We start from the raw sequence: 13,009 nt of genomic DNA on the forward strand, positions 1-13,009 counted from the left end.
ACTGGCCTCGTGGGGTCCCGCCCCTTCTATCCCACTGAGGAGGAACTACCGGCCCCTCAAGGCCCTGGGCTCCGAATCCTCTGTCCAGGAGCCCGAGCCCCAGGTGGGTCTGCTGGACACGAGGTGTGCACGCCGGCCCCCTTGTCCCCACAGGACCCCAACGCCAGGACTCATCGTAGGGCCGTGTCCCTCCGCGTTCCCTGTCACTTTAGGTGTCGACCGACCCCCGGGGGGCCCAGCCAGCCCCTGGGGGCACCCACCATACACCACGTGGAGCAGCCAACTGTGCGGCGTGTACAGCTCATCGGGGGCCACGCTGTCCCTGTGCGCCGGCCAGTCGATGCGGCCGTAGTCCTCCACGTAGAGCTCCTGAGGGCGGCAGCGCCTCAGCCCCAGACCTGCCCGTCCCCTCTGCTGCCTGCCCTCCCGAGGACAGGCCCCGATGAGCACCCTGCTCCCCAAGCCCCACGTCAAGGCTGCTCCCCGGGGACACACTGGGGCCTGGCCTTTGCTCACAGGTGCCCTGCAGCCCATCCCACCGCACAAGCCCCCAGGCAGTCATTTAGGGACAGGAGGTGAACGCTCCACTCTGTGGGGCTCTCGGCTCCGTGGGGCCCCCCGAGAGCGGGCATACGTGGTCAGGCTCACCTGGCGGAGGCTCTGGACCAGCGGGTCCTCCTCAGCGCTCAGCCGGGTACCATAGCAGTAGGCCATGGGCAGGTACACCTGCCGGCAGTGGCACCAGATGGTGGAGGGATGCGCGGGCATCCATTCAGGAAACAGCCTGGCGGGACAGCGTGTCAGCAGGGCCCCCCACCACTGCAGCCTGGGGCCCTTTCAAGCCTGAACACGGGGTGGACGGCTGTCTCCGGCCCAAGTGGGCACAGCCGTGCTCCTGAGGGGCGCAGCCCGCAGAAGCCGACAACTTCTCCTGGCTCACCAGGTGCCTCCTAAAGCCAGGAGACTTGGCTCCTAAACAGTGAGGACTGCCTGTGGGTTCCCAGTTGTGACAAACGTGCCACAGTAACAAAAACGTTAATCACGGAGATACCGAGAGCGGGGTCTACAGGAACGCTCTGGACTATCTCTGCAACTTTTCTGGAAATTGAAAACTATTCCTAAATAAAAATCTTCAGGACTGCCACATCTTCTCAAGGCCTGTGTCTTTGATCGTTACCTCTGCTGTGCTTCACCCGGATACGCAGCCTGACGTGAGCATGGCTCTGCCAGCCTCCCAGGTAGGGGCGCGCCTGGGCTGTTTTCTCCACCCTCCCCTTTCAGCCTCCATCCACGAGTGAGAGGGGAGGCCACGTGGAGGCCATGGGGAGGTGAGCCCGCCTCCCCTGCTCCCAGGCGTAAGGGTTGGACGGGTGTCCTCAGCCCCACCACACCTGGTCTCACTCTCGAGGGCTCCTCCACTCACTTTAAAGGGCGTTTGCTACACTTTGGGTAACGTTTCCAGCTTTCCTGCAGCTGAAGCGGTTCAGGGTCTCTGGTCCTTCATCCTGCACACCTGCCCTTTACACTCTAACCTATGCCCTCCAAAACAACTTCCGCCAAGACTAGCAGTGCCCTAGTTACCGAGAGGCCCGGCAACCACGGCCTGGGCCCTGCGGCGCGGGGATGCAGCCAACGCAGTCCCCCACACCCGCCTCTGACACCACACCCCTCCCAGCGCCTGCTCAGTGCCTTCCTCTGCGGCTCCTTACACACCGGGTAGGTCCGAGGTCCAGCCAGCAGGCCCACCGGTGAGGAACGCTGGAATGGCCCCAGACCACTTCCCGCCCCTTCCAGAGTGGCCAGCCTTGGGCAGGTCTGCCCCGGTGGAGGCTGGGCCGTCGGCCCTTTCATCAGGCCCCTGCTGTCATCTCCTGATCGGCCCCTTCACCTCGCACCTCTCCTCTACCGAAGTCCCCTAGCGCAAGGGCCCCCCAACCTCCCTGACAGCTCCCTGCTCCAGGGACCTCACCTCCTGAAGGTGATGTTGGGGTACTTATATGTATATGAATGTATTCGGGACACATGTCCAGAGACTTCATTAGATATTCACAAAATGTTTAAAATCTCTGGCTTATAAGTATCACACAATATGGAATTAATGTTGATTTTGCTGAGTTTTTAAGCACTATTGTAGTTCTGTTAGAAGAAAATTCTTATCTTTAAAAAACACACTGAGGGCTTCCCTGGTGGCGCAGTGGTTGAGAGTCCGCCTGCCGATGCAGGGGACACGGGTTCGTGCCCCGGTCCGGGAAGATCCCACATGCCACAGAGCGGCTGGGCCCGTGAGCCATGGCCTCTGAGCCTGCATGTCTGGAGCCTGTGCTCCACAACGGGAGAGGCCACAACAGTGAGAGGCCCGCGTACAAAAAAAAAAAAACACACACACACTGAAGAGTTCGCAGGGGAAACAGAATGTCTGGGATCAACTTTAACATTCACCAACAAAAAAGGCAAGGGGGACAGTCAGCACGGCACACCCAACACTGGGCTGGGGAGGCCTGCATGGGCCATCACCTCCTTTCCTTTATTTCTATAGATGCTCAAAATGTCCATAACAAGACAGTCACAGGCACCTATGCAACAAAGGCAGCACGTCACGCCCCACACCAGAGGTTCTGTAACCAGCGAGGCGGGACCCCACCCACCTGCCACATGGCCCAACGCCCCTGCACCTCCCTCCCTCCTATCGTCTGTAGGACTCAGCCAAGCAGGGGCTCTGCCAGGAGCCTAACGCCACCCAACTCCACTGAACGGACAGCCCCTCATCCGACTAACAGGCAGCAAGTGACCCAGGGTGGCACCACTCTACTCGCGAAGAGAGTGGTGACCGTAGATGGGGAAGCGTACCACATTTCTGGGAACAGAGTGTTGAGGCCTTCCCAGCTGTACACGTTCAGGACAGCCAACCAGAACTTCCCCCAGGAGGGGATGAACACAGCACCACCTGTGGGGAGAAAACAGGCCCCATCACCTGCCTCTGACTGTGAACACGAGACCCTCAGGAATCGGGTCCCCTTCAAAAGGCGGGCCTGCTAAGGATCCTCTCCCTGTGGTAAGACGCAGGCTCCAGAACCACTCGGGACCACCCAACACCAAGGCTGCTGGGTGGGACCGACGTCTTCCCCAGAACAAGCCTATCTGGCCCCTGCCCCCAGGAAGTAGAAGCTGGGAAGGTGAGAGGCCCAGGCGCACACGGCAGCCCCTGTCCACACGGGCCTGGAGGTGATGAGGGAGTTGACTGTGCACGCTCGGCCTTCTCCCTCCTGAGTCCACCTGGCTGTCCTGCGCAGCACTGTACCCACGCAGCAGACGGATGTGGACTGTGGCTGTGGGGATGCTTGTGGCCCCGTGTTGGAGCCACCCCCAGCAGCACTGGTCCCAAGCACAGAAAAACCATCCTGGACACGATTCACAAGGAGGTCTCACCCCAAACCCAGGTGTGCAGAAGGCAAAGAACCCACAAAGCTACTAGGGAAGCATGGCCTGAAGACATTCCTTCCCAGACAAGGAACCAGAAATCAGCCTTGGGACCTCACACTAGTGAGCCCAGAAGCTGACGATGGATTCGTTACAAGAGCAACACACGGGTGAAGAATGCAGGCTCGTGAGAAAGTGCAGCAGGAGGCGTAACCCAACGTGGCAGGTCAGGAAGTGACATGCAAGGTGCCAGGCGAAGCGTGAGAAGGAACCCCCGAGGCAGCGGGGCTGGCTGGAAGGTGGGACATCCCAGGCAGACGAAGCGGCACATGCGGAGCCCTGAAGCAGGAAGGGGCTTCGAGGCGCTGATGGGAAGCCCCTGTGTGCGAGCACAGAGCAGGGGGGGCGAGCAGACTGAGGAATGTCCGTGAGGGGAGGGCAGGCGGGTGAGACGCTCCGGGCTCTGCAGAGGAGCAGTGAACGTTCTCGAGGCAGCAGGAGAAGAAGGGCATCCCCAGGCCGAGGGGAGGGAGTCACCCCAGGAGCCCTATAGGACACACAGGAGAGCGAGGGCGGAGGGTGCAGGCAGAGCCCCACCAGCTCCCAGCACTCTCGTGCGGCCAGGCTGCCCCCGGGAAGGAGGACTCCCACAAGCAACGCACGAGCGCGTTGTTCGTGAGTCCTTTTGCCCATTTGCGAAACAAACAGAATTATATGGCGACCTTTATTTGTGTTTTAAAAATTTACTGGCAAGGTTAGACAGCTTCCTCCTGTTCTGCTTTGACACCTTCCTGGCTCATGTGTTTTGCTGTATGTGAAGTGCAGGTGCACCTTTCTGTTTCCCATTTTCGAGCACTCATTATGCTGAGGTAACGTGAACTATTTATTACGTAGCACGTGCTATGCAGGGTGTACCTTTCTTGTGAAGAATATTCCGGGCTCGCACCAGGTCAGGATCGTCAGGCCCCACACCCAGAATTCTCAAAGACACATAGTTGAGCGCAGTCCCAAACACCGTGGACTTATCCTCAATATGCCTACAGAAGCAGGAGACAGGTGAGAAAATGACGTCTTCCATTACTCGTAAGAAATTAAGCAACGCTTCCGTTAAATTTCCCCAGCAAATCAAGAATGACGTAACAACACGAGAAGCATCCAGAAGAGCCACTCTCCAGGAGGAGCTCCTGCACCTCCATGACACCTGAGCAGTTCCAAAACTGCCCTCAAGACTTTCCTGGTGGTCCCACGGCTAAGACTCCGTTCTCCCAATGCAGGGGGCGCAAGTTCGATCCCTAGTGGGGGAACTAAGATCCCGCATGCTGCAGAGCACAGCAAAACTTCCCTCCAGGACCTGCCCGGCCCTGTCCGTTTACCTCCCATGGCTGAATCAGCATGACCCCAGGCAGTGGCCCATCAGCAGACCCTACATCACTACAGCCCACGGAGCAAGCTCCAGAGGCAGCGTGCCAGGGCAGGCGAAGGCACTGGTGAGACCTCAAGTCTGTCCCAGGACCCAGACGGCAAAGAGCTGGGATCTGAAGCTCGAGATGCCCACGACCCCATCCAGGAGGCAAGCAGAGCTGAGCTGTCCTCCTAGGATTCTGTAAGGAAGGCTGGTGGTGTGGAGTTCGCCAGCCCAGGAGGGGCCAACGTCCTGGTTGCAGGACAAGAAGCACCAGGGCCCCACAGCCAGGTGGGCAGGCAGTTGGCCACCTTGGGACAGGGCCCTGCTCCCAGAGCGAGCGACACCACAGAAAGGCAGGCTGAAACATGGGGAGAACTGCCCGGCCTGCCTCTCCCTGCTGCCATCCCAGGGTCAAGGACAATTTTCTTCTGCCTTAGTGATGACAGCAAATGGTCTTCACTGTGCTATATGGGTCTCAGGAGTCTCTCAATCAGTCATGAAACTCATTACAACGCGAGCTGCAAAACCGAGGCCCGGAAAGTGAACAGGCCCATTCTGAGAGCCCCAGGGAAACCCGGACCCAGCCTGCATGTAGCCTCCAGCCCATTTCCCTTCTGACAGGCTCTCCCTGCCCACCCGGGGCCAGAGCTGCAGTCACCCCACCCTTGACAGGTGCATCTCCCACATAAGAACAGGGGTGCACGTGCATGCGTACACACGCAGCGACGCAGGGTTGGGCAGACTCACAGGCCCCAGCCGCCATCAGGAAGCTGCACCGACCGCAGGTACCGTGTAATCTCTTCTCTGTATCCAGCCGGCAGAGGAATGTGCGCCACGTAGCACGTGATCAGGAGGCCTGTGCGGCAGAAAACATACTCCTCAGCAGGCACTCAGCACTGCCAAGCCCAGGCCCCATTCCTCCTGAGAACCCCAGGTAACAGGCAGCTGTCCGCTAGGGTCTCCTTCCTGTGGAAACAAGCCTGGGAAGGCTATTATTCCCGGCCCCCTCAGGGACTTTAGAACTGGGGCCCCAGACGCAGCAGCAACAGCACACGTGACACATATCACATGGGGCGTGCAGAGCCCACCCAGCCACTCCCAAGGTCCCACACTACTGACGTGCCTACGGGAAAGAAACACTAAACAGGTCATCCCTGGATGGGGTAGTTTACTCGCTTACATTTACATTTTCCTGTTTTATTAATTTTAATAGCACACATCACTTTGCAAGATGGACAACAATAAATGTTACCCACAAAGAACCTTCTGTTCCCAGCCTAGCCCTCCTGAGCACCCCCCGCCCCTCCACCCTACCCCTGGCCTAGGCTCCATCAGTCACGTGCCCACGGCACCGAGCACACGGGGTCTCAGGCAGGCCCCAGCAACAACGTGTCATGGAATGGATGCCCAACCACGGCCAGAGGCATGAGAAGCCCCAGCAGACACACCCACACAGGCACACTCTGGACAGGCAGACAGATACGGAGACAGCACAGAGGTTCACAGAAATAAGCCCATCTCCTTTCATAACAGGTATGATGCTGTCAAGACAGGGAAACACACAAGCAGGAAGCAGAGCAGGTCTTCCCCATTTTACAGGCGAAGAAACTGAGGCACAGCCCCTAAGTGGTGGGGCTGGGGCTGGAGCCCAGGAGGTCCAACCCCAGAGTCAGTGATCACCACAGTGATGCTCAATGCCACACGGGCCACACAGAGTCATGACCTCCATGAGCATTTGCCAAATTAAAGCAGAAAAAGACAGGTCAAACTTCAGCCAGCCATGGAAGAACCCTGAGACGGCACCCCCAAACAGGCCAGTGTCCACCTGAGAAAGATGGTCTGTCCAGAGTCCAGAGGGAGAGAGGAAAGCCCCAACCTACGGCCTGCAGAGGGCAGGTGGGGCAGCAGGCTGAGCCCAGAGCTACAGCAGCAGGCACAAAGCAATGCAGTGTCCCCATGACCAATCACCCACTGAGCGCCTGGTGCCAGGCACATGGGACCAAACCCAATTCCCATCATCCCCACATCACAGATGAGTCAGCCAAGGCATGGCGAAGTCCCGTCACCTTGCCCAGGGTCAGAGCAAGCCCGTGCAGTCACTGCTTCCCCATGAAGATCCTTGGGAAACGTCTCAGCAGGCTCCAGGTCAGACCAAGGGAAGGAAGCCCAAAGACTTGTCCCCAAGGATCAGGCCCCTGGGTCCCTAGTCAGGAAGATACAAAGCTGTACAGTCCAGGAGGCAGCAGGGCTTGGAGTCAAAGCAGAGATGGGAGCTTGATGGACTCCCAGTGCTACTGCCACTAAAGGAAAAGGTCCTTCTGCATAAATGCAGGGAATTTGCCAGATTACAAAGCTGAGCATTTCCTCAGAGAAACATTCCCAGGATGCAGAACAGACTTGTCTAGCCAAACCAGTTCAGTACCCAAGGGCTCCAAGTGCAGGCCTCCTACAACTCACCAGCCTGCACCTACAGGTCCCAGCTGAGCTCTCCTGGCCAGCACTTCAGCTGAGTTCACACACACAAGCTGCCTACACAGGACTTAAAAGATTCCTGCCCACCTCTGCACCTTGGCATAGGCTAGGCCCTCCACTGATGCCCCTCTTCTGCACTGGGACTCAAGAGCCTCCCCTGGCCCCCAAAGCACCCCCTGCTTCCTTTTTCAGAACGCTAGCTAGCTGGGCCTTCGCTCCCATCCCCTGGCAACGACAGCAGGACAACTCAGGCACAGGGCAACCTCCCCAGCTCTTTTCTATGTGAGCTCCCAGTTTTTCACCTGTTCACGCATTCACACCTCAGACGTTCACCAAAGGCCTGAACCAGATCAAGCCAAGACGCCAAGGATGCCCCAGGGTGGCCCCGCCCACAGGCCACAACAGCACCTTCCTACCTGGCAGGAGGAAGAGCGGGCCACCGTAATCACCCGCCCAGTGGCCATCCTCAGCCTGCAGTGCAGCGTAGAACGTCATCCCATTGAGAGCCCCCTCACGGGCTGTGTGGGCTTTCGGCAAGTCCTTAAAGTAACTCCTCTGCAAAGAAGAAAAAGGAGTGGAGGGCTAAGTGGTCTGCAGCTAGGCCAGAGGAGGCCTTGGCACTTAGAGACCAAGTCAAAGTGACAAACCTGAATTGCTTTGAAAGTTTCAGCTGTTTCAAGAAAAGGCCTAAAACTCTGATGATGGTATTGCCAATCTTAGCAAATGAATGGTTCCACATTCTCATGGTTCTGTGTTCCAGTCACACATTTGCAAATTTCTTCACAACTTCTCCAAGACATCTTGAATAAAGCAGGTGCCCAAGTGTGTGGGGCGGGGCACTGATGCCCACCCAGACCTGGAACTCAGGCCTCCCTCGGGCAGGGGCCATGGGATGGCACAGTGACAGGGAGACCCCATTTCTATGTCATACTCTCTAACTAACTGAATTTCTCTTATGAAATTCACTAGATCAGAAACTTCTTTTTCTGAACAAAAACGAAGTTAGAGCAGTTTCTTACACACAGCTTAGTGATAAAGGGATTGAAGCAAAGGGGCCCATTCACTTCATGCTCCATCTTTACCTCGATTAACTCCGGTAGGAAACAGCTTTGGCGACACGAGACACAGGTGCACAGTACACATCCCTTCTGTTTTACCAGAGAAAAAAATGCCCTTCACATCTAGCTGCTTAAGGCTCCCTACCGGCTCCTGGTGCCCACTGCCAAGAAGGGAGGCAGGTGGGTGTCTGGTGGCGTCCCAGACACTGCACGTGGCGAGCAGAATCAACACTTACGGTGTCCAAGCCCAGTAAGTGAGCTTCCAGGCCAGACTGCCCTCGGCCAGGGTCTTCTTCTCCTTGGAAGTATGTCCACGTCTGCCTCCCCCTCTCATTGCTGAGACGCCAGCGGCTGAGGTCGGTGGCGGGCTCTGTCTTATAGGGTCCCCCTCTTCGGCGCAGACACCTGGAAGCGATCGTGCTCAAGTGACCTGCTCGCCAGGTCAGAGGCCAGAGGCGCAACGAACTTCTCGTTTCACCCCAACGACCTGCGAGCAGACCACTGTTTCCCTCACCTTGCAAAATAAAAACCCTCTTGGCGCGCTTCTGCACCTAAACACCGCGCCATCATTTCCCCAGGAGAGGAGACACAGGCCACAGGGACCGCCGCCCACGTCCGGGTCCCCACCCCGACCCCCAGCCCCACCCGGCTCTCCTCGGCCCGGCCCCAGAAGGTCCCCGGGCGACACCGCCGGAGGAGAGCGTGCCCCTCACCGCCCCTCGCCGCCCCCAGGGCCGGTGCCGCAGGTCTCCACTGACCGCGGGCGGGGCCGGACGGCGCAGCAGCCTCGCTGGAAGCCCCCGACCCAGTGAGACCCCTCCGCTGCGCCCCCGACCGCGCCCTCCCTTCTCGAGGGGCGCGGGGACTCACGTGCCCTCCGTCATGACCGCCGCGCGCTCCCGGTTCCCCTCAGCCTGCGCCCCGCAACCGGACCAGCCACAACCTGGTGACCGGAGAACGCGATGGGAAGATGCCCGCGCAGCCAATCAGAGAGCGGTGAGGGTGGGTCCGGGGCGTGGCCGGCTGGCTCAGTGGTGGAGCGCGAAGGTCTGAGAGGTGGGGGCGGGGCCGGAGAACATTGAACGAAGCGGGATCGTGGGGGCGGGGCGCTGAGTGGGAGGGACTGGGTGTTTAGGCGGGGCTTGGTGAGTGGGCGAGGCCGGGAGGGACGCGACTGCCAGTCACGCCTGCCGCCGGAGTCTGTCAGCCTCGGAGCGACTTGTGGGGCGAAGCGCCAGGACGAGGCCACCAGGGGGCGCCTGAGACTGAATGACACTTGGGGAGGGTCCCACCCGAGGCCGGAAGGCAGGAGGTCTGGGGAGCGGCTAGTGCCCTTGAGGAAGGGCCAGAGGCCGGAGGCTGTAGGTGAGTGAGTGAGGGGAGACATGGCCGCGAGGTCCCGCGGAGGGCGCGACGCGCGGGGGAAAGGCTTCCGGGAGGAGAAGGGGCGCTGGCGGGCACCTGAGAGGAACTGACAGGAGAGAGCTGATGGGAGGGCAACTGACAGGAGGGGAGATGACACCAGAGAGGAGCCGGCAGGAGAGGGGCTGACGGGAGAGGGGCTGACGGGAGAGGGGAGATGGCAGGAGAGGAGAGCCGGCAGGAGAGGAGAGCCGGCAGGAGAGGGGCTGACGGGAGAGGAGAGCCGGCAGGAGAGGAGAGCCGGCAGGAGAGGGGCTGACGGGAGAGGGGAGCCGGCAGGAGAGGGGCTGACGGGAGAGGGGAGATGGCAGGAGAGGAGAGCCGGCAGGAGAGGAGAGCCGGCAGGAGAGGGGCTGACGGGAGAGGAGAGCCGGCAGGAGAGGAGAGCCGGCAGGAGAGGGGCTGACGGGAGAGGGGAGCCGGCAGGAGAGGGGCTGACGGGAGAGGGGAGCCGGCAGGAGAGGGCGGGAGAGGGGCTGACAGGGGAGGGCAGTGCATCTTCAGGCAGACCGAAGGCTCTGCCGTGGGGCTTTCGAGGTAGCGGTGCCAAGCACCTCCTGGCCCTGGGAGGGAGCCACTCTGGGAGAGCTTGTGCCACTCAGAGAGAGCCCTGAAGTTTCGCGGTCGCGGCGAAGTAAATGTGGAAGGCCTGGACTGTAAAGGGAAGCGAGAGGAAGATGGAGAATGTGCTGAAAGGACTGGGGGTAGGTGGGGTGAGGATAAAGTGACCGCAGGGTGTGCAGCAGGAGCCGGGGGCTCCGCGGAGTTGGAGGAAACTGTGCGGACACTGAGGTCCCAAAGGCGGCTCTGCAGGAGCTCACGGACAGCCCCACCATTTCTTCGTCTTCCGCACAGAAACCCTGACATCAGGTCACAGCTTCCCCAGTTAGGTGAGTGTTTCTGGGCCCGTCCCTTGAGTCCTATCCCCGTGCCATGAACCCCAGCAAGCCAGGGGGCAAGGGGGGATTTGCAAATGAAAGCACACATACACCTTCCCCTAGTGGAATATCAGGCTGTTAGATGGTCAGTAAAGGACACTTGCCTCTCCCTATCCCAGTTCAGAAACCAATGAAGAAGACGCAGCAATAAGAGGTTTGGATATCACAATACCAGCCTTGCTACAGAGAAGAAACTAGTTTGGAAGACACGGCTTAGATGGACGATCAAGACGGCTAGCTACTTCCACCTCTAAATCAGACACATAGACCTCCCAGCCTCTGGCCCAGGGGGACAACTGCAGCTTCCACAGAGCTGTCCCACCAAGCACCATGCAGCCAGGTGCCAACAAGCAGATGGATGCCTGTCAGCCTACTGACCCCAGAAAGTGTACCCAGAGGAGGCTGAGCACGGTCAACCCTGTCTGTTCTCCTAAATTCACCAATTCACACTTCCCTGGGAGAGGGAAAAAGGCTGGAAGTTTTTCTCCAGGGACGTCCCTCCACTGTGGAAACACGAAGCATGGGAATAAGGGCTCCAGCCTACATGGACATCTCAAACTCTGACTCTGGTCAAGCTAAGGGAGGAAATAGGTTTCGCTTGGAGCAGAATTTGAGTTTTGATATTTTACTGGACTGGACTTTTTATGAGCAAAACAATAATCCTCTTTTTAAAATTTCTAAGATAGGGGGGCTTCCCTGGTGGCGCAGTGGTTAAGAATCCACCTGCCAATGCAAGGGACACGGGTGCGAGCCCTGGCCCAGGAAGATCCCACATGCCGCGGAGCAACTAAGCCCGTGCGCCACAACTTCTGAGCTTGTGCTCTAGAGCCCGCGAGCCACAACTACTGAGCCCACGTGCCGCAACTACTGAAGCCTGTCGCCTAGAGCCCATGCTCCGCAACAAGAGAAGCCACGACAAGGAGAAGCCTGAGCACCGCAACGAAGAGTAGCCCCCGCTCAATACAACTAGAGAAAGCCCATGTGCAGCAACGAAGACCCAACACAGCCAAAAATAAAGAAAGAAATAAATTTATAAAAAAAAGTTTCTAAGATAGGAAAAACCTATAAAATCTATCTGAGAATCACAGATAAGAGTTTCTAGGGAGAGTCATGAGAAAAAATAATGCTTCTCTCCACTTGCACCCTACCAATTCCTGCTTGTCCAATAAACAGGACACGGAAGACTCTGAGGTTTTTGGCATGGACAACTGGGCATATGATAGTGTCATTTCTAAAGTAGAGAAGAAGGTTTGGGGAAAACTTTCAACTTAGATTAGGAACATGTTAAGACAGAGATGCCCATTAGACATTCAAGTGGATAGGCTGAGTAGACAGGCTGGTATTCGGGAGAGAAGACAGAACTAGAGAGAGAAACTTGGGAGTCGCCTGTTTTCAGGTGATGTTTGAAAACATAAGGTTGGATGAAATCAGCTAGGGCGTGAGTGTTCCAAAGAGAAGAATTTCCAGGATCAGTCCTAGGGCACCAACCATTTCCAACCTAGAGGAGGAGGAGTGGCCAGAGAGAGGAGAAAAACTAGAGGAATGTGGAGTCAGGGAAGCCAGGTGAAGACATGGTGATCTGTGCGGAGATTTTAAAGGGATTGTAAAATGAGGTCTGAGAATTGGTGACTAGGTGTGGCAAGACAATTTACTGGTGACTGACAAGAGCAATCTCAGGAGATGTGAGAAGAAAAGCCCAGCAGTAGTTAAAAAGGCAGGGGGGGGGGTGGGATTTCCAATTAAACATGTCAGACTGAGCACAGGTATTGACTTCCGTTTCCCACCTAAACCCTACTTACATAAAGTAATAAAAGAGACAAAAATGCATAGTAGTGAAAGAATGGGAGAGGAAGCACCAGTAAACGAGGGAGGTCAACAAAATTGGAGAGGCCAGGAATGCAAGGAGGAGTACTCACTGCCTTAGCAAGCCAGAGGAAGCTGCAACCCACTGTCGGGGTGAAGCCACTGGGGAAAAAGACCATTCTTGCCCGTGAGCCCCAGGAAGGTGCGGAAGTTAGAACTGGTGTAAAGTTTGAACAAGAAGCAATCTGACAATAGACCCCTTCCCCTACCTGGACAGAAGCCTGCAGCAGTGGAGTCAGAGCAGGTGTGAACTCAGGCACAAGACATAGCTGAGGACCACTGAAAGCAGGGTGTTGAGTGAAAGTCTCCACTGTTGTGGCAGTTCCACTTCTCCCACTCAGCCGTATAGCTCCGGGCAATAGGAGGATTTCTCTGGAGCAAATGGCCCTCCCCCCAAAGACCTCCAAACATTGGCCCCTGGGACCCAGTGGAAA

General features: G+C 57.6%; 1 protein-coding gene across 4 annotated transcripts in view; it reads right to left on the bottom strand.

Annotated features, from left to right (window-relative positions):
- LSS (lanosterol synthase) overlaps window positions 1-9,323 on the bottom strand; it is a 42,543-nt gene extending 33,220 nt beyond the window's left edge. For 3 of the 4 annotated variants that reach the window (XM_079922304.1, XM_079922303.1, XM_079922301.1), the window contains exons 1-8: window positions 9,223-9,323; window positions 8,589-8,757; window positions 7,711-7,849; window positions 5,570-5,678; window positions 4,333-4,454; window positions 2,848-2,944; window positions 649-784; window positions 261-369 (exon numbers count right to left, since the gene is read on the bottom strand). In XM_079922304.1, coding sequence (XP_079778430.1) covers window positions 261-369; window positions 649-784; window positions 2,848-2,944; window positions 4,333-4,454; window positions 5,570-5,678; window positions 7,711-7,849; window positions 8,589-8,757; window positions 9,223-9,236 — 895 coding nt within the window. In that variant the 5' untranslated portion in view covers window positions 9,237-9,323. The remainder of the gene's footprint in view (window positions 1-260; window positions 370-648; window positions 785-2,847; window positions 2,945-4,332; window positions 4,455-5,569; window positions 5,679-7,710; window positions 7,850-8,588; window positions 8,758-9,222) is intronic. The other variant, XM_079922302.1, reaches the window with a different exon arrangement.
- Between the last annotated feature and the right edge of the window lie 3,686 nt (window positions 9,324-13,009).

This window comes from Stenella coeruleoalba (assembly GCF_951394435.1).
Source record: "Stenella coeruleoalba genome assembly, chromosome: 5".
NCBI classification, from domain to species: Eukaryota; Metazoa; Chordata; class Mammalia; order Artiodactyla; family Delphinidae; genus Stenella; species Stenella coeruleoalba.